The sequence below is a fragment of the Rhinatrema bivittatum genome, chromosome 9, assembly GCF_901001135.1.
Source record: "Rhinatrema bivittatum chromosome 9, aRhiBiv1.1, whole genome shotgun sequence".
NCBI lineage: Eukaryota > Metazoa > Chordata > Amphibia > Gymnophiona > Rhinatrematidae > Rhinatrema > Rhinatrema bivittatum.
In genome coordinates this window covers 163,236,431-163,261,225 of record NC_042623.1, presented here as the reverse complement: position 1 = coordinate 163,261,225, position 24,795 = coordinate 163,236,431, and the positions used below count along the sequence as shown (strand labels likewise).

General features: G+C 44.9%; 1 protein-coding gene across 9 annotated transcripts in view; it reads left to right on the top strand.

The window, feature by feature from the left end:
* Nucleotides 1-24,795, top strand: part of ATG16L1 (autophagy related 16 like 1) — a 254,894-nt gene that overhangs the window by 105,237 nt on the left and 124,862 nt on the right. For 5 of the 9 annotated variants that reach the window (XM_029617421.1, XM_029617423.1, XM_029617426.1 and 2 more), the window contains 4 exons: nt 5,802-5,885; nt 6,644-6,700; nt 6,878-6,928; nt 8,375-8,477. In XM_029617421.1, coding sequence (XP_029473281.1) covers nt 5,802-5,885; nt 6,644-6,700; nt 6,878-6,928; nt 8,375-8,477 — 295 coding nt within the window. The remainder of the gene's footprint in view (nt 1-5,801; nt 5,886-6,643; nt 6,701-6,877; nt 6,929-8,374; nt 8,478-24,795) is intronic. The other 4 variants (XM_029617422.1, XM_029617419.1, XM_029617424.1 and 1 more) reach the window with 2 other exon arrangements.

Genomic DNA, 24,795 nt, shown 5'->3' with positions numbered 1-24,795 from the left:
CAAGGGACTTGGACAAAACCGAAGCGACCTTTCAGATCAACTTTCTGGAGCTTCGAGCGATGCGCTATGCCCTTTATGCATTCAAGGAGTGTCTCTCCAACAAAGTAGTCTTGATTCAAACAGACAACCAAGCAGCAATGTGGTACCTGAGCATACGGGGGTACGGGCTCTTATCTGCTCTGCCAGGAGGCGGCGCAGATTTGGGCCTGGGCCCTGTCGCACTCAATTCTACTGCAAGCCACCTATCTGATAGGCACAGAGAATGCATTGGTGGACCGCCTCAGCCAAAGTTTCCAGCCCCACGAATGGTCCCTAGATCCCTCTGTCGCAAGCAGAATCTTCCACCAGTGGGGTCAACCGACCATCAACCTCTGCGACCAAACAGAACCGCAAAGTGAAACGCTTCTGCTCCCTACACAGGGACCGAAGAGCAGCAACCATGGATGCCTTCGCTTGTCCCTGGAACATGGGCCTGCTATATGCGTACCCCACGATTCCACTAATAAGCAAGACTCTCGTGAAGCTACAACGGGACCAAGGCTCAATGATACTCATAGCCCCGTATTGGCCACGCCAAGTCTGATTTCCCATACTTCTCGACCTGTCTGTCCAGGAGCCCATTCGCCTGGGCATGTCGCCTGATCTCATAACACAGAATTACGGCAAGTTACGCCACCCGAACCTCCAGACCCTGTCTCTGACGACTTGGATGTTGAAAGGTTGATACTACAACCACTCAATCTTTTTAGTGGCGTCTCTCAAGTCCTCGTAGCTTCACGAAAGCCTTCCACGCGGAAGTCTTACCGCTCAAAATGGAAACGGTTTATCTTGTGGTGCACACAGAAGGGCTTGAATCCCTTTTCTTGCCCCACATCGGATCTATTAGACTATCTCTGGCACCTCTCGGAATCTGGTCTCCAGACTTCCTCTATACGAGTACACTTCAGTGCCATCTCTGCGTACCATCAAGGTATAGGGGATGCCCCGATAACGGCTCAACCCCTTGTGGGTCGCTTCATGAGAGGCTTACTGCAGTTTCAGCCTCTACGGCCACCTGTCACATGGCATGGGACCTCAATGTAGTACTTGCACGGCTCATGCATACTCCCTTTGAGCCCCTGCACTCCTGCGAACTTAGACACTTTACATGGAAAGTACTTTTCCTAGAAGCCATCACTTCTGCTCGCAGGGTAAGTGAGTTGCAGGCCCTTGTGACCTACTCACCCTACACAAGGTTCCTCCATGACCAGGTGGTTCTCAGCACTCACCCTAAATTCCTTCCTAAAGTGGTAACAGATTTCCATTTAAATCAGTCCATAGTCTTGCCCACTTTCTTCCCAAGGCCTCACGCTCACCTGGGTGAGTGAGCTCTGCACTCCTTGGACTGTAAGCATGCGCTTTCATTTTATTTAGACCGCACTGCAGCCCATAGGAAGCCCACCTAACTCTTTGTTTCTTTTGACAAAAACAAACTTGGAGTTGCGGTGGGCAAGCAGACACTCTCCAACTGGTTGGCATTCTGCTACCAGCAAGCAGGCCTTCCACTCAAGGGACAAGTGAAGGCATACTCCGTCAGAGCCATGGCAACGTCAGTAGCACACTACTGTTCAGTACCGATTGCCGACATCTGCAAGGCTGCAACGTGGAGTTCTCTCCACACCTTCGCAGCCCACTACTGTCTTGATAAAGGTGGACGACCAGACTCCGCCTTTGGCCAGTCTGTCCTACAAAACATATTTCCAGTGTAAAAACCCAACTCGTCCTACCTCGACCCACTGTGAATTTCAGGCTGCCACATTATTGCCAACAGCACCACAGTTGTGCCTGTTGCACAAGTTGAGTGCTGCTTGGCCTGCTTCATTATGAGTCAGCCTGTAGCTTGCTATTCACCCATATGTGAGGACTACCATCCTGCTTGTCCTGGGAGAAAGCAGAGTTGCTTACCTGTAACAGGTGTTCTCCCAGGACAGCAGGATGTTAGTTCTCACGAAACCTGCCCATCATCCCGCGGAGTTGGGTTCGATAACATTTTCTTATTTTATTTTTCGCTCATACTTTTGCTACAGACGAGGCTGAAGAGGACCCTTGGTGGCCACAGGGTTAGTGGCATGCTGGGCATGATCAGTGCGCCAGTCAAAGTTCTAGAAACTTTGACAAAAGTGTTCCGTGACATCTGATGATGATGTCACCCATATGCCAGGACTAACATCCTGCTGTCCTGGGAGAACACCTGTTGCAGGTAAGCAACTCTGCGTTTTGCCTGGTACGCAGCATCAGAAAGAAGAAAAGGAGGCAAAACTGGACACAGCTCACACCACCACCATAGTCTTCTTTTTTTTTTAAAGTCTTTATTTATTGTTTTAACAAATAAGTACAACAAATAAAATTATACTTTGTAATGTTATAATGACTAACTCTAATCACAATCATCTGTCTTAGGAAATATCTACCACCATAGTCTTCTAACACTTGCACCACTTTGTCAACAATTTTTTTTTTCTTTGTGTTGCTTGTAAGTTTTCTTAATATATCAAAACAATAAACCTGTGGGTTGCAAAAGAGTGTGTAGTGGATATGTGTATGCATGATTAAGAGAGTGCATTTAGTTCAAAATATGGCAGCCAAAATAATTTTGAATAAGCGTAAATGGGTTCATGTAACACTGCTTTTGGTTGACCTTCATTGGCTCCCAATTTCTTTCCGCATACAATTCAAAATTGGATGACTGGCCTTTAAAGCTTTTATATTTGGAACTCTGCTTTATTTGGCATGCTTAGTAGTTCCTTGTCAACCTCTCCAATTCTGGAGGTCAGTACACCAATAGCTTCTTATTTTTACCATCTCCTAAGCAAATTAGACTAGAAACGACACGAGATTTTTTTTTTTTTTTCCTGTTTAAACCTAGTCTTTGGAATTTCTTACCATTGTCATTACGTTTAGAAAGAGATTTTAAATTTAGGTAGGCACTAAAAGCTTTCTTTTCTTGATTTTTTTTTTTTTTTTTTATGATGAGCTTATGAGATGACTACCTACATAATACTTAATTAGGTTTGATGATGCTTTTACCTGTTTATCATGATTACAGTGCATTTCTTATTTTATATGTTTTGTAATGAATATAAGTTTTATATTATAATATGTTTAGGAAAGATTTTAGATACTATTAGGTTTTACTTAGTTTATAGTTTTTTTTGGAGTTTATATATTTTTACTGTTTTCTGTTATGCTTTTATTGATCTGTACATCGCTTTGATTTGTGAAATGTAGGAAAATGTGATTAAGAAATTGAAATTGGTAATTTGAGAGAGGATATGTTTTTGCAAATGAGTTTGTCTAACATGCAGGATGAAAAATTCCTAGAACTCACTATAATTTGCAAATATTGTATCTAAAAACTTCAGCTGATTCTGGTAAATGATTTTGCCAAAGGAGCCAACTTTCCAAAATAATTGGAGGTGTAGAATGCAGCATTAATTACAGCACGCACAGCAAACAAAACGAAAAAACAGAACAGTGTCATTAGTGTGACTGACCAGCTTGTATTTAAATGTCCAGAGAGAAGCAGGTTATGTGGCCAAAATAAGCTAGGGAAGACTCAAAGGCCCACAAGTCATTCCTCTCCTCAACCTCAGCTCATCCCAACCAGTCTTTTTCCTGCTGCTCCATTACCCCCCAACAGCCCATCCACTTTCCCCAACCTCACCTGTCACCAGAACTCTCTCAAATGCCCCATTTCTCTCATTCTCCTTTTTCTTCCTCTCCCCATCTTTTCCTTCTCCCCTATTTACTTCCTCTGCACTCTTAATTCTTCCCTTCTTGCATGGCTGTACTTTGAATTTTATATTTGGGGGAAGGGGTTTAATATTCCTCTTTCTGCCCAGTTCCCTACATCCCCTTAGCCTGCTTTGCTCCTTATTTCCCATTGACCTGTCCTCTATTCCCCTACCAATTTCTCTTCCCATACCTCCACTCCCCAGAATGTTCTCCTTAGCCAGCTGCCCTCCTCCTTAGGCTTGGTTCACCCATCCTTTCACTGATTTCACTCCTTCATTGGCAGGCTCAGCTCATCTTTTAATTTGTGATTCACTTCCCTGCTCTGCACTCCCTGAGTCCAGACACCTTTTTTTTTCCCTAGACTTGCATGTTTCTTCTCACCTCCTGCAGCATTTCTGGCACTCAGATTCCAGGCCAGATCACTTCTCTGCCTGTGGAGTCCAAACAAAACATTCTCCCACCTGCATGTCATGAGCCCTATCAGCTCAGTAGCCAGTATCTTCCCAACTGCAGAATCACAGCTGCACGCGGTATTTCCTGCTCTCAATTTAGAAAGCCCAGGAATAACTGCTCTCCTGTGAGATATAACAAGGGAATGTTTTATTTTTGTGAACTAGGGAAACAGTGTTCACCTCTATTCCTCTTTTCAAGCCCTGACTGCAGCCCCTCTCAATATTGGAACTGTAAATTAAGAGATTTTGAGCCTATGATATCATGTACCACTGCAACTTTCTCCCCCTTTCCCATTCTGCCAGTAAAATAACTTTATTTACCGTGGTGCCTGCAGTGCTGGGAAAAAAAAGGCAGATACCACTTAGTCCCACCCTTGACCCTACCCAGCTGGCACAGAAATCTTCACCAAACTTTGAATAAACAATTTTCCATCTAAACTCTGGCTCTGCTCGCACTTGGCTTGATGTGCTTGTTCTCTGCCTCATTCCCTTTTCTTTTAAAGCTTATTTTTGGTCCCACTCATTTCCTTATTTGTTGTTTTATCTCCATGTGCTTATCTCCTCCTATGGGTGGTGGTCTCTCTACAGCCCATTATCTTTTCTCACCTCCTAGCCTCACCCCTCCTGCTACTTTTATCTCTCCTCCCTCTTTTTGCCGCTTCCCTGCACCACAAATTATCACATCTAACTGTACTTCTCTTGATTTACCTTCCCTGTCAGCCCTCCTTCCATGTCCTCTCTCCCAGCTTGTACCCACTTTCCCTTCTCACAGCTCATGTCCCCTCTCAGCCCTCTCACCCTTGCAGCTTGTCTACTCTTCCAGTTGTTCTTCTCACAGTTCTTCACCTCCTCCTCTCTCAGGCAGAATTCCTACTTTCAGTTCCTCTCCCAGACCCTCACAGCAGTATTCTCTTCCAGCCAGTATCTCTTTTCCAGACATTCCACAGTCAAGCAGTAGGCTGCAGGGGAAGGTGGGAACAATAGCAAGGGGGCTGAAGTATTTCCTTACAGCTCTTTAACAACTCTCAGCTCCTAATCTAAAGAAATGCAAGAGACCATATTGGAGTTGCACAAACACCTACAGAGCTGGTGTCTATATTTGTGCTGCCATTCTGGGGAACTGAGCTCCATTTGGAGATAAGCATGCTGGCATTAACACCTCTTTAAGTGCACAGGCACACCTTTCTAATCACAAACATGCAGCTGTTGGACCCTTGGGAATGACTTTACCTTTAGAATTTAATTGCTTAAAAAGGCCTAACCGATTTCCATAAAACATACATAATTCAATGATGACATCCATAAACACAAATCATTTGACAATAAAATACATGCAATAAACCAAATGTAAAATATTACTTAAAATAAATAAGGTAAAATATTTTGTACAATTAAAATAGCCAATTAATCTGTGAATGCAGATCCACTGTAACCATGTTGATATGTCTTCCATCAGTATTGGATCAGAAGAGCTTGCTGTTTCACTGGGTAGTGATTTAGTTTTGAGAAGAATGTTAACTATGGGTGTTGTGATTGGCTGTTTTAAGGAGGAGGTGTGTTCCCATCCTTCTACAGGGATGATGATATAGAAGTGCTGGAGGAAACGCCTGACCCAGCTGGGGAGACATCTCCAGTTCGAGCAGTCAACCGCACATCCAGGTAAGGAGATGGAGGGCTGAAAGGCTTTAAGGACAAGAAAAGTCATTTTGTATGCAGATTACGGTAATGCTAGGTTACAGTTAGATGGTATGGCAAAGAAGGAACAGAATATGCGGTGTATGTTTATGAATGATCTTGGCACACTTGTGTGGATGACCTTTTTATTTTGAAAGTGTGTTGTTTTTTCTCTGTATGTTCTCTTTTATTGGCAAGAAATAGAATCAGGTGAGCTTCAGAGATGTGCTTAAGACTTCAGAATGTAGCTTGCTTCACTATGGGATAATTGTCTACTCTTTCCATGACAAATTACCCCATGATACACTTAGAATAGATTTTTACAGCCACCAAAACTCTTAATAAATGGACATTTTCAAAGCAATACATAAGATTTCTTTATCATTTAATTTCCAATTAAGAGAGGGTCTGTTACACTTTAACATTCTCATCCTTGAAACCACTGCATTAGAAAATGTGGAAATTATATTGCAATTGCATGAAGGTCCTGATATAGCTAAATTGAGTAGCTAAAAACGTAGAAGTCTATTTCATAGTCTAGAGGGAACAAGTTTTCACATTAGCGGTTTTTAGGGGGGGGGGTTGTGCTGGGGGAGGAGTGGGTGACAGAGTTCAGGGGATGATTATTCCCTGCCTCATCTCAACTTAAGTCTAGATATAATTATATTTCTTCCTAATTTCTTTGATTGTTGGTCGATTGGTTGTGAAGACACAATTTATAATTGTGTTCCCCTCCTCTTTAGTAAGCGACTCTCGCAGCCAGCTGGAGGTCTTCTGGACTCTATCACTAATATCTTTGGGTAGGTTAGACAATTCACCTTTCCTTTTTATGTATTTCAGTTGGGCAAGGAATACAAAAAAGTTGTTCTTTTAATGTTAGTCTTTCTTCTGGCTTCTGCTTTTTCTTTTTTTTCCTGCACTTATCAACTTCCTGTGTCCTCCACACCATCTTGCTGTGTGCTGACCTTTCCCTCCAGTCTATCTGAATCTCCCCTTTTGGGACATCATTCTTCTGCTGATGCTGTCAGGTGATAATGTTTCCATTTTCCACTCTGCATTTTATGGTACAACCTTATACACCGCTTCACTGTACTAAGCAGCCTTTCTCTGTTGGATGAATAGATGAGGCATGTGTTGTCTAACATTGTCTAATGCTTTCATGTGCTAAGTGGCTATGGCAGTTGGGGGTAGGAGTGCACTTACTCACTAATCAGCTATATTTCGGAAAATGATATATGCACTCAAGGAGCCCATATACTAAGTATTTTCCCTCTAGACATAAAATGGGGAAAATTGCTTTAGTACTGCAAACTTATATAGAACAGTAAGGAACTGATCAGAACCACCTGTAGTAGAGAAGAGAATACTATGTATTACACATTGTTTCACCACTCTGATCCGTATTTTCAGGTCCAGATTTAGGCATAAGCAACCTAGGCAACTACCTCCTATGCAAAATTTTCATAGGCGCTGGAGCATTGCTGTTGCCTTGCCTCTGTCCAGCCCTGCTTCTGCCTTAGTGCCGGCACCCAGCAGTAGCTGCTTAAAAAAAAAGTTCAGTACAGGGCCTGGAATCCCTCACATAAGTTTCCAAGTTAAGAGGAAACCTGTGCAGGAGGAGGGGGCAGGCTGCTATTGGGCCTGCCAGTGCACCAAAGGTCGCAGAGCATGTGCTGAATTTCTTTCAAGTAACCGCTGCCTTAGCCAGGATTCTGATGTGAAGTCAGGTCCAGGTTCTCCCGCATGTCCAATGATCCCTGGAGGGGAGGGGAACATCCCTCTGCAACTTTTGTATATTTGTAAGGGAGATGTCACTCTTCTCCTCCCCCCTCCCAATTGCTTTTTGGTGCTGCCATATTAAATTTGGCACTACATGGTTTGCATGTTGTGGCAAAGCATTGGATTGATGCATGTTGAGGCACAAAGCGCACTGGACTGACATCTAGTAGCATTTTATTTCTTTGTCTACAAATGTATTCTTATAAAACATTTAACTAAAATCTCTAGCAGAAATTGACATCTACTCCTTGGCCCATGCACAGGCCTTGTCCATTGTGCTGGCAGTTTTCCAGTGAAGGAGCAACTGAGAAACAGATGGCTAAGTCAAGTGAGAGTTTCTAGGTGTACTGATGATTCCCCAATATTCTTAATTAGTTGCTTAATTAGATGGTCAGCCTCCGATTAGGCACAGCAGCTGCAGACTGTGAGTATATAAGATTGGAACTTTGTTGTTGCTCACATAGAGCCAGGAGAAAACAGTTTTCTGCCCTTCCTGGGCTTAATCACTAAATATGTAATTTGGCTGTGAGAGCTACAGCAGTTACTTCAGCAATGTACACAGTTTCCCAGTAACGCAATCAGCAGGCAAGGAATGGCGCAGTTATTCTCATTCCCAAGTAAATTTATGTCTCCACACTGCTTTTGAGATAAACAATTCCTTTCTCCCATTTATTTTCATGTGTTTCAATGTACAGGCGACGCTCCTTATCTACATTTCCAGTTCCTGCAGAAAATGTAGACACACTCCCAGCTGGAAAAACAGAAGTCCGTGTGCCCAACACAGCACTGTATTACTTTGTGAGTATCTTATTTATCTGACTTCAAGAGGGGATGGGATAAGCATATGAGGATCTATACACATCTGATCATAAGCACTAGTAAGGGAAATGTTCTAGTAATAAAATCATTACTTTATTCACCAGCCTTAGGGGGTCACAATGAAAAAGCAACGCCAGTACTTCTTTATAGCTTTTGTACATCCCTGTGCTTTTTCAAGTGGTCAGTGCCTTAAGGGTTTGCTTTAATCTCTTTTGGACTGACCAAGGGAAATGCACAGCTGGGGGTATCTTTTATTGCCTTTTTTCTATATCCTGAGATCCAAAGACTGGCGCACACAGTTTACTGCTCTTTCACCAAATTTGATGGTAGTTTGGAGGCATTTAACACTGTATTTTGCTATTGATTTGATTAAGCATTCGCTAAGAAGTAATACCTCACAAGAAGCTCTGATCTTAAGTAAGAATCTAATTGAATCAGGGCTGCTCATGGCTTGGCAGCCACATTGTTATAGCAACTGGGATTTGCAGCCTTGTAAATATGTGTGAAAGAAGTTGCTGCTCCTAGTTAGGCCTCACACAAAGGATGCAAACTAGCTTGGCTCTAAGGAAAGGGCTGCAGAGAAGGGCAACTGGGAGGCAAGGAGGTCGAGGGAGCAAAGGGAGAGAGGAGAAAAGTGTTTATTTTCCAAATTTAGGCCCTGCATCTGAGGATAAATATCTTCTGTTCAGCCCCATACTGTATATACATTTAAGTAAGGACTGATGAAATGTTGCTTAAATCTAGAGTTACTAACAACACATCCCCCAAAAATGCCAAGAAGGACAAGTAATTTATTTATAAAATTTTATATACCGTCATTTAGAAGGTTCCATCACAATGGTTTACATAGATCCAAGAAAATAGACATAAAATCAATAAGACAATTGTCTGCTAATACATTGTTCATAAAATCAATGATAACACAGTAAAAGGTTTTTACCTTATTCAGCTTGCTATGGCATCTGGTTCTTCTCATTGTAGGCTTTGCAAAATAGCCATGTTTTCAGATCTCTTTTAAATGTTTTCTCGTTATGTTGCATTCTAAGGTCCTCGGGCAGTGCGTTCCAGATTTTTGATCCCGCAAGAGAGATTGCTCTGTTTCTGACCTGTGTTCAATGTGCTGATTTTATCACAGTAGTCCAGGCAGGAGCTTACGACAGGCTTGACAGTATTGTAAAGGTGGGACCGTCAAAGGAGGAAGGGGTGTCATTCGAAGAAGGCAATTTTGTTATACATAGATTTTGTGCTTCAAGAGTGAGTTGAGAGTCCAATGTGAAGCCGAGGGTATGAACTTGGTGGCTGAAAGGTAAAGTTGTTCCTTGAGTGGATGTGGATTTGGTCACTTTTTTCCAGTCCATATTACCTGCACTAGTTAGCCTTGTTGATGATTTATTTATTTCACTGTATCTCTTTACCAGTCAAATCATGTAAACTGTTGTGATGGTGAAACCGAACGACGGTATATAAAACTCGACAAATAAATAAATATTGTCTGTATAGATAGGAGCCCCTTATTACTTATCATTGGCTGGGCCCATACTATAGAACACGATGCCCCCCGAACTCAGATTACAGAATAATCTCAAAACTTTTAAGAAAAATCTAAAAACATGGCTCTTTAAAAAAGCCTTCACTAAAGAGTGTGGAGGGTAGAGAATGAAAGTACAGGCTAATGCAGATGAGAATGAATTTACTCAATCCTACATTTAAGAAGTAATATTTCAAAGAGATAGTAACTCAATAATATACCTGGACTTGACCAACATTACTCAAATAATGATTTTATTTATGAAATTGTAACCAAACTTTATTGGCACCTGTTAGAATGTACGATATCCTACATTTACTTACCTTAGTCTGTGTGCCTATTTGTAAACCGTTGCGATGGTATATAACTTAGCGACGGTATAGAAAAGTTTTTAAATAAAATAAATAAATTACTGGATCTGAGATTTTTGTGGGGTGTGAATCTTATAAATGCATTTAACCATTCTGTTCCTTCCCCAAAGATTGTTCTATGTAGGATGCAGAGAGCTTTATATTCTGTGATATTTCATTGGGAGCCAGTGTAATGAAATCAAAACCGGTGTGATATGATCTTATTTTTTTTGTGTTGGTCAATATCCATGCTGCGGTGTTTTGAAGTACTTGTAATGGTTGAATTGTTGATTGTGGAAGTCCTAAGATTATAAGTAAATTACCTTCCTACATATTTTCCATTCATCTTTAAAGGTTCATAATATATGACCGTTATACTCTTTTTTTTATATAACTTTTTTTATCCCCATGGTTCATATGTTATAATCAGTTCGCACAGGACAAGCAGGATGGTAGTCCTCACATATGGGTGACATCATCAGGATGGAGCCAGTCACGGAATACTTTTTTTTTTTAATTTATATTTTTTCAAATTATAACATTTACAATAAATGATATAATCAAGTATCACATATTTCTTATATCTCACTTTAAACAAGAAAAAACAAATCTTTTCTAGCCCACATTATTGGAGGAGAAGAGAGTCATTAGCTCTGCAACTTTGACAATTTTCTTATACAATCATATATTCCCTTACCCTTTCATACAGCTTGGGTTTTATCCAAGATAAAGCGTTGCAGGTGGGATGGATCAACAAAAATAAACTTATTATTTTGAAACAATATCTGGCATTTACACGGAAATTTTAGGAAAAAACTAGCCCCAATATTTAACACAGATTGTTTCATTGATAGGAAAAGTTTCCTCCGTGCCTGTGTTGCACGGGAAACATCCGGGAAGACCTGTATTTTCTGTCCACAAAAGGTGCGATCTTTATTTTGAAAATATTTTTTAAAAAAACAGGTCTTTATCCCGTCTCAGGGAAAAAGAAATGAGCAAAGTTGCTCTAGAATTTATCAGGTCCAGGGAATCTTCCAAAAAAGTGGAAATCCCTGGGCTTTCTAAATTATCTACTCCACCCTCCTGATTCTGCTCTATCTTTCTAATGGGCAGATAGTATAGTCTAGAGAAGAGAGGTATTTTCTCTACCTCGAACTGCAATATTTCTATTACATATTTTTTATATAACTCCTCTGCTGACATCAGTCTAGAAATAGGGAAGTTTAGCAACCTTAAGTTGCCAGATCTTAATTCATTCTCTAGACTCTCTACTCTACTATGTAATATCATATTATCTTTAATAGATGCAACATTTACAGCCTGTAACTTATTCAACAGCGGGTTCAATTTTGCAACTTCCTGTTCTAGTCTCTCTGATCTTTTATCCAGTTCTACAAATTTTTCCCTCGCTTCTACTGAGAAGGTCTGTACATTTGTCATAAATCCTGACATTTTCTTATCTATCTTAGCGGATAATTTCCACACATCTAACAGTGTTACCTTATCCGGTTCCACATTACTATCTTCACCTTCATTTCTTAATACTGATATAACAGAAGGGCATTTAACCTTGACAGAAACATCAGTTGCCTCGCCACCCAAATTTAAATTTGTATGTATAGTCCGTTCCGGTGGTGATTCACTACCATTTAAGGTTTGTATCACTCCTCCCGTTTGGGCCATAACTTCATTGGCTGCATTTGTTGTTTCTGGTACAAGGGTTAGAGAAGATTGTAAGGCCATGGGGGTATGAGAGGTTAGTCACGGAATACTTTTGTCAAAGTTTCTAGAACTTTGACTGGCACCTACTGGGCATGCCCAGCATGGCACTAACCCTGCATCCAACAGGGGTTTCCCTTCAGTCTCTTTTTTTCCGCGCAGCTATAGCCATGCAGATTTTGGAGCTCTTCACAGTTCCTGACAGGAATTTTTCCTCAGGAAATTTCTTTTCAAAACTTGCAAAAGTTTATACCCCCTAGGGGTCTCCCTTCTCCGCCGTCGATTACTGCATCCGTACTGTAAGTTTGCCCCGTTTTTTGGTCGGTTCCCGGCGGAGACCACTCGGGGCCTTGTCGGCACCATCCGCAACCGGCCTAAATTTTTCAACGGCCACGATGGCAACGGGTTTTCGTCTGTGCCCTGACTGTCCAAGGACTATATCAATCACGGACCCCCATTTGGTCTGTGTATTATGTCTTGGACAGTCGCACGACGTGGAGACATGTCCCAAATGTACCCAGATGACCCCGAAAGGCCGTCAGGCATGTTTGGAGAAGATGGTGCTTTTATTTCAGCGTCCGTCTCCACAGATGCCATCGACTCCGTCTCCGGCGAAGCAACGTCCTCGTTCCGATGCTGGAGAAGCCCGATCTGTGTTTCGATCTTCAGCGTCCCTGTCATTGATGCCGGAGTCGGGAAAAGCTGACCACCGGGAGAAGCACAGGCACAAACATCGTAGACCAGTGCCTTCGACTTCCGGAGTACCGGTGGCACCCTCATCGAGTCTCGAGCCACCGAAGAAGACCCGAGCTGAGGCACATGAATTGCCCTCGAAGCCGGATGCACCTAGGTATCCCTTGCTTTCGGTGGGTGCGGCCGCCGAGACTTCACCGGGACCGGTGGACCCTCCGGCATTACCCGCCACGCCTCCCACTCCAGACCTGGGGTTCACCACCCCCAGCGCTCCGAGAGGAATTGCACCGGATGGTGCAAGAGGCAGTGGTCCAGGCTGTCCAAAGCCTCCCGAGACCACCGACACCAGCGCCGGCACCGATGCTGCTTCCTCTTCTAGATAAGCTTGACTTGCTTATCAATGCCCTGCCGGAGGCACCAAGAAAATCGCCGATCACCATGGGTCCATCGACGCCCATTCCGCTCTCATCGGGGGAAGAGGACGCACCGAGGTCTGAGCCCGATCCAGGGCCTTTGGGAGTACCCGCGCCGAGGACACCGGCCACTTCGCCTGGCATCGATGCTGGATCTCAATTTATTGATGCCAAGACCATCGATGCCGGCACCAATGCCTTCGATGCCAAGGCCGCCTCCGGCTGGAGGGATCCCATCTCTTCCATTACAACTACAGATGGATGCAGGTGATCAATCATATGATCCGTGGACAGACGATACATCTGATTCCCAGGACTCAGCCGAAGTTCCGTCGGAGTCGTCACCTCCAGAGGAAAGACTCAAATCTCCACCGAAAGACCTCTCCTTTATAAGCTTCATCAAGGAGATCGTGGGGTCTATTCCCTTCATGCTACAGATGGAGGAGGACTCCAGACATAAAATGCTGGAGGTACTTCAGTTCCTGGATCCTCCAAAGGAAATCATGTCCTTCCCCGTCCATGAAATTCTACAGGATTTGATGCAGCGGAACTGGGTGCATCCTGGGTCAGTTCCTCCCGTGAACCGCAAGACGAATGCAGTCTATCTTTGCAGCCATCTCCAGGGTTCCAGAAGACGCAATTGGCGCATCAGTCAGTAGTGGTGGAGTCCGCCCAGAAGAGGACCAAGCGTCAAAAGCTTCATTCCTCAGCACCACCTGGGAAGGAGCAGAAGTTTCTTGATGCTTTTGGCCGCAGAGGGTTTCACGGAGCTATGCTCATTTCACTTATTGCATCGTATCAATTATATATGACGCAGTACAATCAAAACCTGTTTAAACAACTGCAGGAACATAAGAAATTGCCATGCTGGGACAGACCAAGGGTCCATCAAGCCCAGCATCCTGTTTCCAACAGAGGCCAAAAACCAGGCCACAAGAACCTGGCAATCACCCAAACACTAAGAAGAACCCATGCTACTGATGCAATTAATAGCAGGGGCTATTCCCTAAGTATAATTCATTAATAGCCATTAATGGACTTCTGCTCCAAGAACTTATCCAAACCTTTTTTGAACCCAGCTACACTAACTGCACTAACTACCTTCTCTGGCAACAAATTCCAGAGCTTTATTGTGCGTTGAGTGAAAAAGAATTTTCTCCGATTAGTCTTAAATGTGTTACTTGCTAACTTCATGGAATGCCCCCTAGTCCTTCTATTATTCGAAAGTGTAAATAACCGAGTCACATCTACTCGTTCAAGACCTCTCATGATCTTAAAGACCTCTATCATATCCCCCCTCAGCCATCTCTTCTCCAAGCTGAACAGCCCTAACCTCTTCAGCCTTTCCTCATAGGGGAGCTGTTCCATCCCCCTTATCATTTTGGTTGCCCTTCTCTGTACCTTCTCCATCGCAACTATATCTTTTTTGAGATGCGGCGACCAGAATTGTACACAGTATTCAAGGTGCGGTCTCACCATGGAGCGATACAGAGGCATTATGACATTTTCTGTTCTATTAACCATTCCCTTCCTAATAATTCCTAACATTCTATTTGCTTTTTTGACTGCTGCAGCACACTGAGACGACGATTTTATATTATCCACTATGATGCCTAGATCTTTTTCCTGGGTGGTAGCTCCTAATATGGAACCTAACATCGTGTAACTACAGCAAGGGTTACTTTGGTGAGTCCCTCCCAGAGCAGTTTCAAGACCAGCTGAACTCTATCATTAAAAAAGGCTTCGACGCTGGTAAACATGAGGTCAGATTGGCATATGATGTCTTCGATACGGCCTCCCGGTTGTCAGCGGCCAGCATCAGCGCTCGCCGTTGGGCATGGCTGAAGTCCTCGGATCTCCGTCCGGGGGTGCAAGATCGTCTGGCTTACTCCCCTGCACAGGGGATAACATCTTTGGTGAAAAGATCCAGGAGATGGTAGCCCAACTGAAGGACCACAACGAAACACTCCGTCAGCTCTCGGCTGCTCATGCAGAATTCTCTGCTCCCTCCAAGCACCTGTTTAGACGAGAAGCTAAACGAACAGCATACAAAGCCCAGAGATATTATCCCCCATCGGCACGGGCTCATCTGTCCCGCCATTCCAAAAGTCTGCACCACACCAGCCACGGACTCAGAAAACTCAACCTTCCGCCCAGCCTAGTCCTGCTGCGGGATTTTGACTTCCAGCTCGGGAGCGAAGATCATCTTCCTCTGCCATTTCTGCCTGTCGGCTGCAGACTGTCACTTCACCACCATGTAGCTAAACATCATCACAGACCGGTGGGTACAGTCGGTCGTAGCTCAAAGCTACTATCTAAACTTCCTCTCCATCCCGTCGGACAATCCACCTCAGCCGGGGTGAACCTCCTCAGACCACTATCTTCATCTGCAGAAAGAAGTACCGTATTTGCCTGTGCATAGGACGCAGTCGCGTATAAGACGCACCCCCTTTTCTCTACATATTTTTAAGGGAAAAAAATAATTTTCTATATAATTTTGGGGCACTAAATCAGCATCCGGTGGGGGGGGGGGGGGAGTGTTGCGGTGGAGTCGGGGAGCGATTCTGCAGGTCCTGTGCGCTGGTAATCAAAATTACCGGCGCATAGGACCTGCAGAATCGCTTCCCGATTGGCCAGTGCTGGGCAAAAGGGGCTTGCCGAAGAGCGGCTTTCCCAGTCAAAATCAACGTGATTGGGGAAGCCGCGCTTCGGCAAGACCCTTCCCCTCCCCTTTCGCGTCTCCTCAAACTCCGGCGAGCTCCCTCTTTCGTTCTATATATTTTTCGTTCCTTTCTCCCCCCCCTCACTCCCGCCGCCGATGGTAAAAAGCAGTAGTGGCGGCAGCGCTTTTGGTCCCTCAGTGAGGAGGAGGAGGAGGGAGGGTGAGGGTCGAGAGACGCCACCCTTTGTCTCCGCTCCCATTTCAGGGGGTATCTTGCGCTTTTTTTTTTTTTTTAATACGCTGGCATCGCTGGCGCGTGCTATACAGTCTCGCCGAACCATGATGGCTCGTCATCTACTCGTCCTACTGTGGCATATGGCATCCTCGGTCCATGTTACCCCAATGGCTCATCTAGCCATGCGAGTAAAGTAGTGGTCATTAAAGTCCCAGTGGTCACTGGCACATCATCCAATGTCCAACATTGTCCACATCACAAGGCAACTTCGCCTCTCACTGGCATGGTGGATCCAGGATCCCCACCTGCTTCAAGGTCTACCATTTCAAGCTCCAGAACCTCACATAATCTTAACGACCGACGCTTCCACTCTAGGTTGGGGAGCGAATGTCAACCACCTGCAGACTCAGGGAACCTGGTCGGCAGAGGAGTCGCAACATCAAATAAATTTTCTGGAGCTTCGAGCAGTCAGATATGCTCTCTCTGCGTTTCGGGATTGTTTGTCCAACAAAACAGTCCTGATCCAAACGGACAACCAGGTAGCGATGTGGTACATCAACAAGCAGGGAGGCACCGGGTCCTACCTTCTTTGTCAGGAGATGGCACAAATTTGGGCTTTTGCGCTATCTCAGGGCATACTTCTGAGAGCGACCTACCCTGGCGGGTGTGGACAATGTTCTAGCGGACAATCTCAGTCGAGAGTTTCAGCCCCACGAGTGGTCTCTCAGCCCTGTTGTGGCAGACTGGCTATTTCGGAAGTGGGGATATCCGAGCATCGACCTCTTTGCGTCTTCTCACAATCATAAGGTGGACAACTTCTGCTCCCTACATCGCAGTCGCCAAGTTCTGCCTCGGAATGTGTTTGCCCTATCCTGGAAGAAGGGCTTCCTCTATGCCTACTCACCACTTCCTCTCATCAGCAAGACTCTCGTGAAGCTACGCACAGACAAGGGTTTGATTCTCATTGCTCCCTACTGGCCGCAACAGGCATGGTTTCCCATGCTTTGGGACCTCTGTGCGTCCGCAGATTCCTCTGGGCACGGATCCGACCCTGATATCTCAGAGGAACGGACAGTTACGCCATTCCAACCTTCAGGCTTTGTCACTGACAGCTTGGATGTTGAAAGGTTGATTTTGCAACCGCTCAATCTGTCGGACTCTGTATCCCAGGTTCTAGTAGCTTCACAAAAGCCTTCTACTAGAAGATCTTATCATTCTAAATGGAAACTATTTTCATTGTGGTGCACTTCAAACGAGTTAGATCCTTTTACCTGCCCCACAAATCAGTTTTTAGACTACCTCTGGCATCTCTGAGTCGGGTTTACAAACCTCTTCCATCAGTGTGTATTTCAGTGTGGTGGCCGCCTTCCATAAGGGTACAGGGGATGTCTCTAACTCGACCAACCTCTGGTGGTGTACTTTATGAAGGGATTGCTTCACCTGAAGCCTCCTCTCCGTCCACCGGCCCCATCTTGGGACCTTAATGTGGTTTTAGCGCAGCTCATGAAACCTCCGTTTGAGCCTCTGCATTCCTACGAGTTGCGGCATATCACTTGAAAGATCCTTTTCCTTCTGGCATTAACGTCTGCTCACAGGATCGGTGAGCTACGGGCGCTGGTTACATATCCCCTTACACGAAATTTCTTCAAGATCGGGTGGTCCTTCGCACTCATCCTAAATTTCTACCGAAAGTAGTATCTGAGTTTCATTTAAATCAATCCATAGTGCTGCCTACTTTCTTTCCAAAGCCCCACTCACTTCCTGCTGAGCGGGATCTGCATTCCTTGGACTGCAAACGTGCGCATGCCTTTTATTTGGAACGCACTGCAGGCCATAGGAAATCCACCCAGCTCTTTGTTTCCTTTGATAAGCTTAAGCTGGGACTCCCGGTCGGAAAACAGACCCTGTCCTGGCTGGCGGACTGTATTTCCTTCTATCAATGAGCAGGCCTTCCTCTCAAAGGACGAGTTAAGGCGCACTCCATTAGAGTAATGGCAACGTCAGTTACACACCTTCGTTCTGTACCTCTTATTGATATCTGTAAAGCTGCAACCTGGAGTTCTCTCCATACCTTTGCAGCCCACTACTGCATAGACAAAGCTGGTACATAAGATTCTATCTTTGGCCAGTCTGTTCTACGCAATCTATTCTCAGCGTAATATCCAACTTCCTTCTACACCCGCTGGAATATTCAGGCTGCCCGTTTATCCAAAGAATCACCCCTGTTGTTGTGCCTGTTGCACATCTTTGGTGTTTTTGGTACATGAGCGGGCATCCTCAGCTTGTTATTCACCCATATGTGAGGACTACCATCCTGCTTGTCCTGTGAGAAAGCAGAGTTGCTTACCTGTAACAGGTGTTCTCACAGGACAGCAGGATGTTAGTCCTCATGAAACCCACCCGCCACCCCGCAGAGGTGGGTATACTTGCAATTTATTATTTTATTTTTCGCGCGCTCTTTTTGCTATACATAAGACTGAAGGGAGAATCCTGCTGGATGCAGGGTTAGTGCCATGCTGGGCAAGCCCAGTAGATGCCAGTCAAAGTTCTAGAAACTTTGACAAAAGTATTCCGTGATTGGCTCCATCCTGATGATGTCACCCATATGTGAGGACTAACATCCTGCTGTCCTGTGAGAACACCTTTACAGGTAAGCAACTCTGCTTTCTGATGTGACAAATATTCAAAGTCTTTACTCATTCATTTAACATTTTTGAAAACTTTTTCTTTGCAAGTAAAGTAATCAACTTATCTGCACCATAAATGTAGACTGTAATCCCCATGAATGAGTAAAGATTTTGAGTACGTGTCACATCAGGACTGATAATAGGTTACTATATGATGATCCTTTAAATATTAATGAAATAGACGTACAAAGATACTTTGCTTAAATCTAGAAGTCAGGTCAAACTCTTAGGAGTCAACTGAATACACTGCGTTGAGCATGTTGCTGGATGTGGATGAAGTTGGCCTTGTTTGGGCCATCACAAGTGGCCTAGGTAGGATAACCATATAGTTCCTTATCAAGAAACCAAACTGAGCAAGTCCTGATTTTACTACATTGCATTCAAGGAGATGTTGTTCTGACATCTCCTTACATGCAATGGGGTAAAACCAGGAACGGGCCTGGTTCAGTTTGTACCCCTTGACATGGAGATCCTTGATACCTCAGGCACAGGGGAGTTTATAAGTACTCCTGGTAAACTGGAGGAAAAATAAGACCCCAATGTAATTGTTCTCTCCTCTTTTCCCCTACCTGTCACTATATCTCCCCCTCTTTTTGCATTCTCTTACTCTTCCATTCTCAGTCCCTCTCTACTACATCTTCATCCTATTATCCTGTCTTCCTCCTAGTTGTCCTTTTGTCCTTCTTTCACTCCTTCCTCATGCAGCTTATAAGCTGTTTGTTCTGAACTTCTTCCCCTCAGTATTTCACTGTAATATATATTAAATATTTTTTAGATTTTCTTAGTACAGAAGATAAAGATGAACAAAACAATGCCACTTAGCAGTAAATACACACAATAAAAAACAAAGATTAACAAACAAGTTATATCTTTGCACTAACTTAACTCAAAAGCTAGTCGCAGATGTATTCTCATCAGGTCTGGTCACAGTTCCTCACTGTTTTGCGCGGGCTGTTATTTTTCAATAAATATTGGCAGATTTTGTTCGTTAAGGGGTCCTGTAGTCTTGATTTGTTCCCTCTTAGTATCTTAAATAGATTTTTCAGTTGTTTCATTTTCTTTTTTGGTTTTCGCATCAATAGGCCCTACCTGTTCACTGTCATTGAATTTGACTTTGCTTCCCTTATTTTTTGTCCAGCCATGTATAAGCAAACCATCTGCTTCCAGCAATGCCCCCAATGTTCCAGTTTGCCTTTCATAGATCCCTATGATAGATGTATCCTGTGCCTGGGGGCATCTCATGACGCCGGGATTTCACCTATATGGGACCATGACTCTGAAAGGACAGCGGTTCTGTCTCGAGCTGATGAAGAAGACCGACCCATCAGCATTGGAGGCATCAACATCGATGGACTCAGAAGCTGCACCTGACCTGGTGATGCAAAGACATTGAGGCGGCATCACACTACCTTGATGTTAAGCTTAGTTAGAACCAGGGAGACAGGCAGTCATCTGCCTCCTCCCACTTGAAGAAGTCATTGGGTTCTGCCTCTTTCATTCTGGCATTGAGTTCCAGTGCTAGGTATCAAATGAAGGCAAAGAAGCACCATCATTGGTTTCTGTCTGTGCCAGGAGTGGGGATATTCTGACTGCGGCCGTGAATCCTCCAAAGCAGTCCTGAGGAGAGGAAAGCTCATTCTCGAAACAGTTCTGGGAACTGCACCAGTCTCCAGGGGTCCATGTGTCAGCCATTGATACACACCTGGCTTCCTAGGAAGACGTGACCACTCTTCCTGCTTCCCAGTCAGTGTTGGCACTGGCTGTCTGTGAGGAGGAACTGGATAAGAAGATACAGCAGGCCTTGGACAAGACGTTGCAGCTCCCTAAGCTCCGGCATTGAGACACACACAAACCAAGATTTAGCAGCTGCTCAAGTCCTTGCAACTGTCTGGCAGCCCTGCATTGGTATCTATGGCGACTGCCCTGATAATGGTCTCCAGCCCATCTAGGGAGGAAGGTTTCCTGAGATGTAGGAGTTCCTTGGGTTCCAGACTTCAACAGACCAGTAGTTTCCCTCTCTGTGGCCCTGTCTATGGGACAGGGCCACAGAGAGGGAAACTCTCTGTCCTACATTAGAGAGAAAGAAGTCCTCTCTCTGTCCTACATTAGAGAGAAAGAAGTCCTCTCCAGAGGACCTCTGCTTTGTTGGTTTTATTCGAAGAATGGCAGAGGCCATTCCATTTCCTATCTGGACAAAGGATGAGACCAGGAATAAGATGATGGACATCCTCCAGTTTGTGGAGCCCTTAAGGAGGTCATGGTAGTCCCAATTCACAAAATTCTTCAGGAAGTGCAGATGAGGATGTGGGAGAATGCTCTCTCTGGGGACCCTGTTAATAAGGTGGACTCAATTTATTTCATCCACATGGTTCCCAGATTCGAAAAAAGGCAACTACTATACCAATCTGTGGTGTGTGAATCTGCCTTCAAGAGGGCCAACAGAACTAGAATCTATTCCTTGGTGAATCCAGGAAAGATTTCAGAATCTCAAATACTCTTGGGAAGAAAGTTTTTCAGGGACCTATGCTTAATGCTTGCATAGCCTCGTACTAGCTCTTCATGGCCAGTACATGTAGGACATTCTGAAGTTGATGCAGGAGGTAGCTTCCTCAGAAACAGTGTGACAACCTTCAGTCACTAATGGAGAAGGGAATAGAATGTGGAAAGTGCACAGTCTGATCTTTTTTTTTTTTTTTTACATCATAGAGAGTCTCTGCTATAGGGATTGGTGCCCACAGACTTGCCTGGCTGTGGGCCTCAGATCTCAAACCTGAGGTCCAGGAAAACTTGCCAGCATGTTGCGCCATGGTGAGAATATATTTGGAGATTAGGTCAAGTAAGTGGTGACACAAATCTATGAGCACTGTGCAATGTTTCAGTAGCTCTCCATAGCCACACCACACCCACCTTCCTCTGCCAGGAAGTGCCAGAGTATGGGGCCAAGGAGTTCTTGGCCCCTCACAACAGGCCCCTCTTACCCGGCCAAGGCATCAGAGGGGCCCCTAAGCCATAGCAGGCACAATAGTCAAAAACCTAGGATTGGGAGTTTGACCAGATCATAGAGATCATGGCCTGGATCATGCTGAAGGACTTTGACAGAGGCAAGCTAATGTTTTAAGTAAACTGTTGGCCCAGTATAATTTTGAACAGTGGGTCCTTAGCATCATAAGAAAAGGGTACTGATTACATCTATTAGGTCTTCCTCCAGATCACTTTCCAGACCCCAGCTGGGGACACTGGCCACATCAGGAATTGCTTCAGAACTCCCTATTGGGGACCAATGTAGTTGAATCCGTTCCGTTAGAGGAAAGAGTGCAGGGATTTTGTTCCAATTATTTCCTGATTCAAAAGAAAACAGGGGGCTCCTTTCCATCCTAGACCTAAGGTTCTTGAACAAGTTTCTAAAAATAAAAGTTCAAGATGATTTCCCTGAGCCCCTTAATTCACTTTCTGCAAAAAGGGGAGTAGCTGTGTTCTCTCTATTTCAAGGACACTTACATCCACATAGAGATATTACGACACCATAGGAAACCTTAATCCTCGTATCACATGCTGCCCTTTGGCCTAGTATTAGCCTGTTTCTTCACCAAATGTCTTGCTGTGGTGGCACACCTGCACAAACTGGGGGTACATGTGTTTACTTATCTGGACGGTAGGCTGATAAAAACCACATTGTAGGTGGGTGCCATAGAATTAATATGCAAGTCCATCTGGTTGCTGCAGTCACTAGGGTTTGTCATCAACTACCCCATGGAAAATTGGGCATCCAAATGGCAGATGAAATTTAATGTGGATAAGTGCAAGGTGATGCATATAGGGAAAAATAACCCATGCTATAATTACACAATGTTGGGTTCCATATTAGGTGCTACAACCCAGGAAAGAGATCTAGGTGTCATAGTGGATAACACATTGAAATCGTTGGTGCAGTGTGCTGCGGCAGTCAAAAAAAGCAAACAGAATGTTGGGAATTATTAGAAAAGGAATGATGAATAAAACAGAAAATGTCATAATGCCTCTGTATCGCACCATGGTGAGACCGCACCTTGAATACTGTGTAAAATTCTGGTCGCCGCATCTCAAAAAAGATATAATTGCGATGGAGAAGGTACAGAGAAGGGCTACCAAAATGATAAGGGGAATGGAACAACTCCCCTATGAGGAAAGACTAAAGAGGTTAGGACTTTTCAGCTTGGAGAAGAGACGACTGAGGGGGGATATGATAGAGGTGTTTAAAATCATGAGAGGTCTAGAACGGGTAGATGTGAATCGGTTATTTACTCTTTCGGATAGTAGAAAGACTAGGGGGCACTCCATGAAGTTAGCATGGGGCACATTTAAAACTAATCGGAGAAAGTTCTTTTTTACTCAACGCACAATTAAACTCTGGAATTTGTTGCCAGAGAATGTGGTTCGTGCAGTTAGTATAGCTGTGTTTAAAAAAGGATTGGATAAGTTCTTGGAGGAGAAGTCCATTACCTGCTATTAAGTTCACTTAGGGGTAGATTTTAAGAGGCGCGCGAACAGCCTACTTTTGCTTGCGCATCAGACTCAAGCAAAAGTACGCTGCATTTTAGTAGATACGCGCGGAGCCGCGCGTATCCACTAAAATCCTGGATCGGCGCGCGCAAGGCTATCGATTTTGTATAGCCTGCGCGCGCCGAGCCGCGCTGCCTCCCCCCGTTCCCTCCAAGGCCGCTCCGAAATCGGAGCGGCCTTGGAGGGAACTTTCCTTTGCCCTCCCCTCACCTTCCCCTCCCTTCCCCTACCTAACCCACCCCCCCGGCCCTGTCTACACCCCCCCCTTACCTTTGTCGGGGGATTTACGCCTCCCGGAGGGAGACGTAAATCCCCGCGCGCCAGCGGGCCTGCTGCGCGCTGGGCCGCGACCTGGGGGCGGGTACGGAGGGCGCGGCCACGCCCCCGGGCTGTAGCCACGCCCCGTACCCGCCCCCAAAACGCTGCCGACACGCCCCCGGAACGCCGCGACGACCGGGCCCGCCCCCTCGACACGCCCCCTCCGAGAACCCCGGGACTTACGCGAGTCCCGGGGCTCTGCGCGCGCCGGGAGGCCTATGTAAAATAGGCTTCCCGGCGCGCAGGGCCCTGCTCGCCTAAATCCGCCCGGTTTTGGGCGGATTTAGGCGAGCAGGGCTCTGAAAATCTACCCCTTAGAGAATAGCCACTGCCATTAGCAATGGTTACATGGAATAGACTTAGTTTTTGGGTACTTGCCAGGTTCTTATGGCCTGGATTGGCCACTGTTGGAAACAGGATGCTGGGCTTGATGGACCCTTGGTCTGACCCAGTATGGCATTTTCTTATGTTCATGTCCCACTTGAGTCATCTCTATTGGAGTTTATCGGAGTTGTGATAGACATGATTCGAGCAAGAACCTTCCTTCCACAACATATGACTATCATGTTGATATCTGCAATGGAACGGATCCAAGTGAGTCAGCAGAAATCAGCATGGAGTTACTGCATTTGCTAAAATCAACCGTCCATGTAACTCCTTTAGCAAGTCTCCATATGACGAGAGCCAAGTGGTCCCTCAGATCACAGTTGCTGCAGGCCACTCAGGATCTTTGGAACAGCATCCTTCTCATGCAGCTGCTCAAAGATACTCTGTCTTGGTGGCAGAACAATACCAATCTGACCAGAGGCATACCTTTCAAATTCCTCCAATCCAAATTTTCCTCACCCGAGTAGAGAGGGGCTCTGCTCTCAAGGCCTTTGGTCTTCTTAAGAAAAACTTTGAGATAAATTTGCTGGAGCTCAGCATGGTTTGGTACACTGAAGGCTTTCACAGATCAGTTGAACAATAAGGTTTTCCTGGTCCAGACAAACAATCAAGTTGCAAAGTTTTACATCAAGTAGGGAGGCACAGAATCATACCTCTTGTGTCAGGAGACTGTCCAAATGTGGGACTGGGCTATTTCTCAAATGGCAGCCCTCATAGCCACATATCTGGCAGGTGTAGAGAATGTCCTGGCAATCAGGTTTAATTA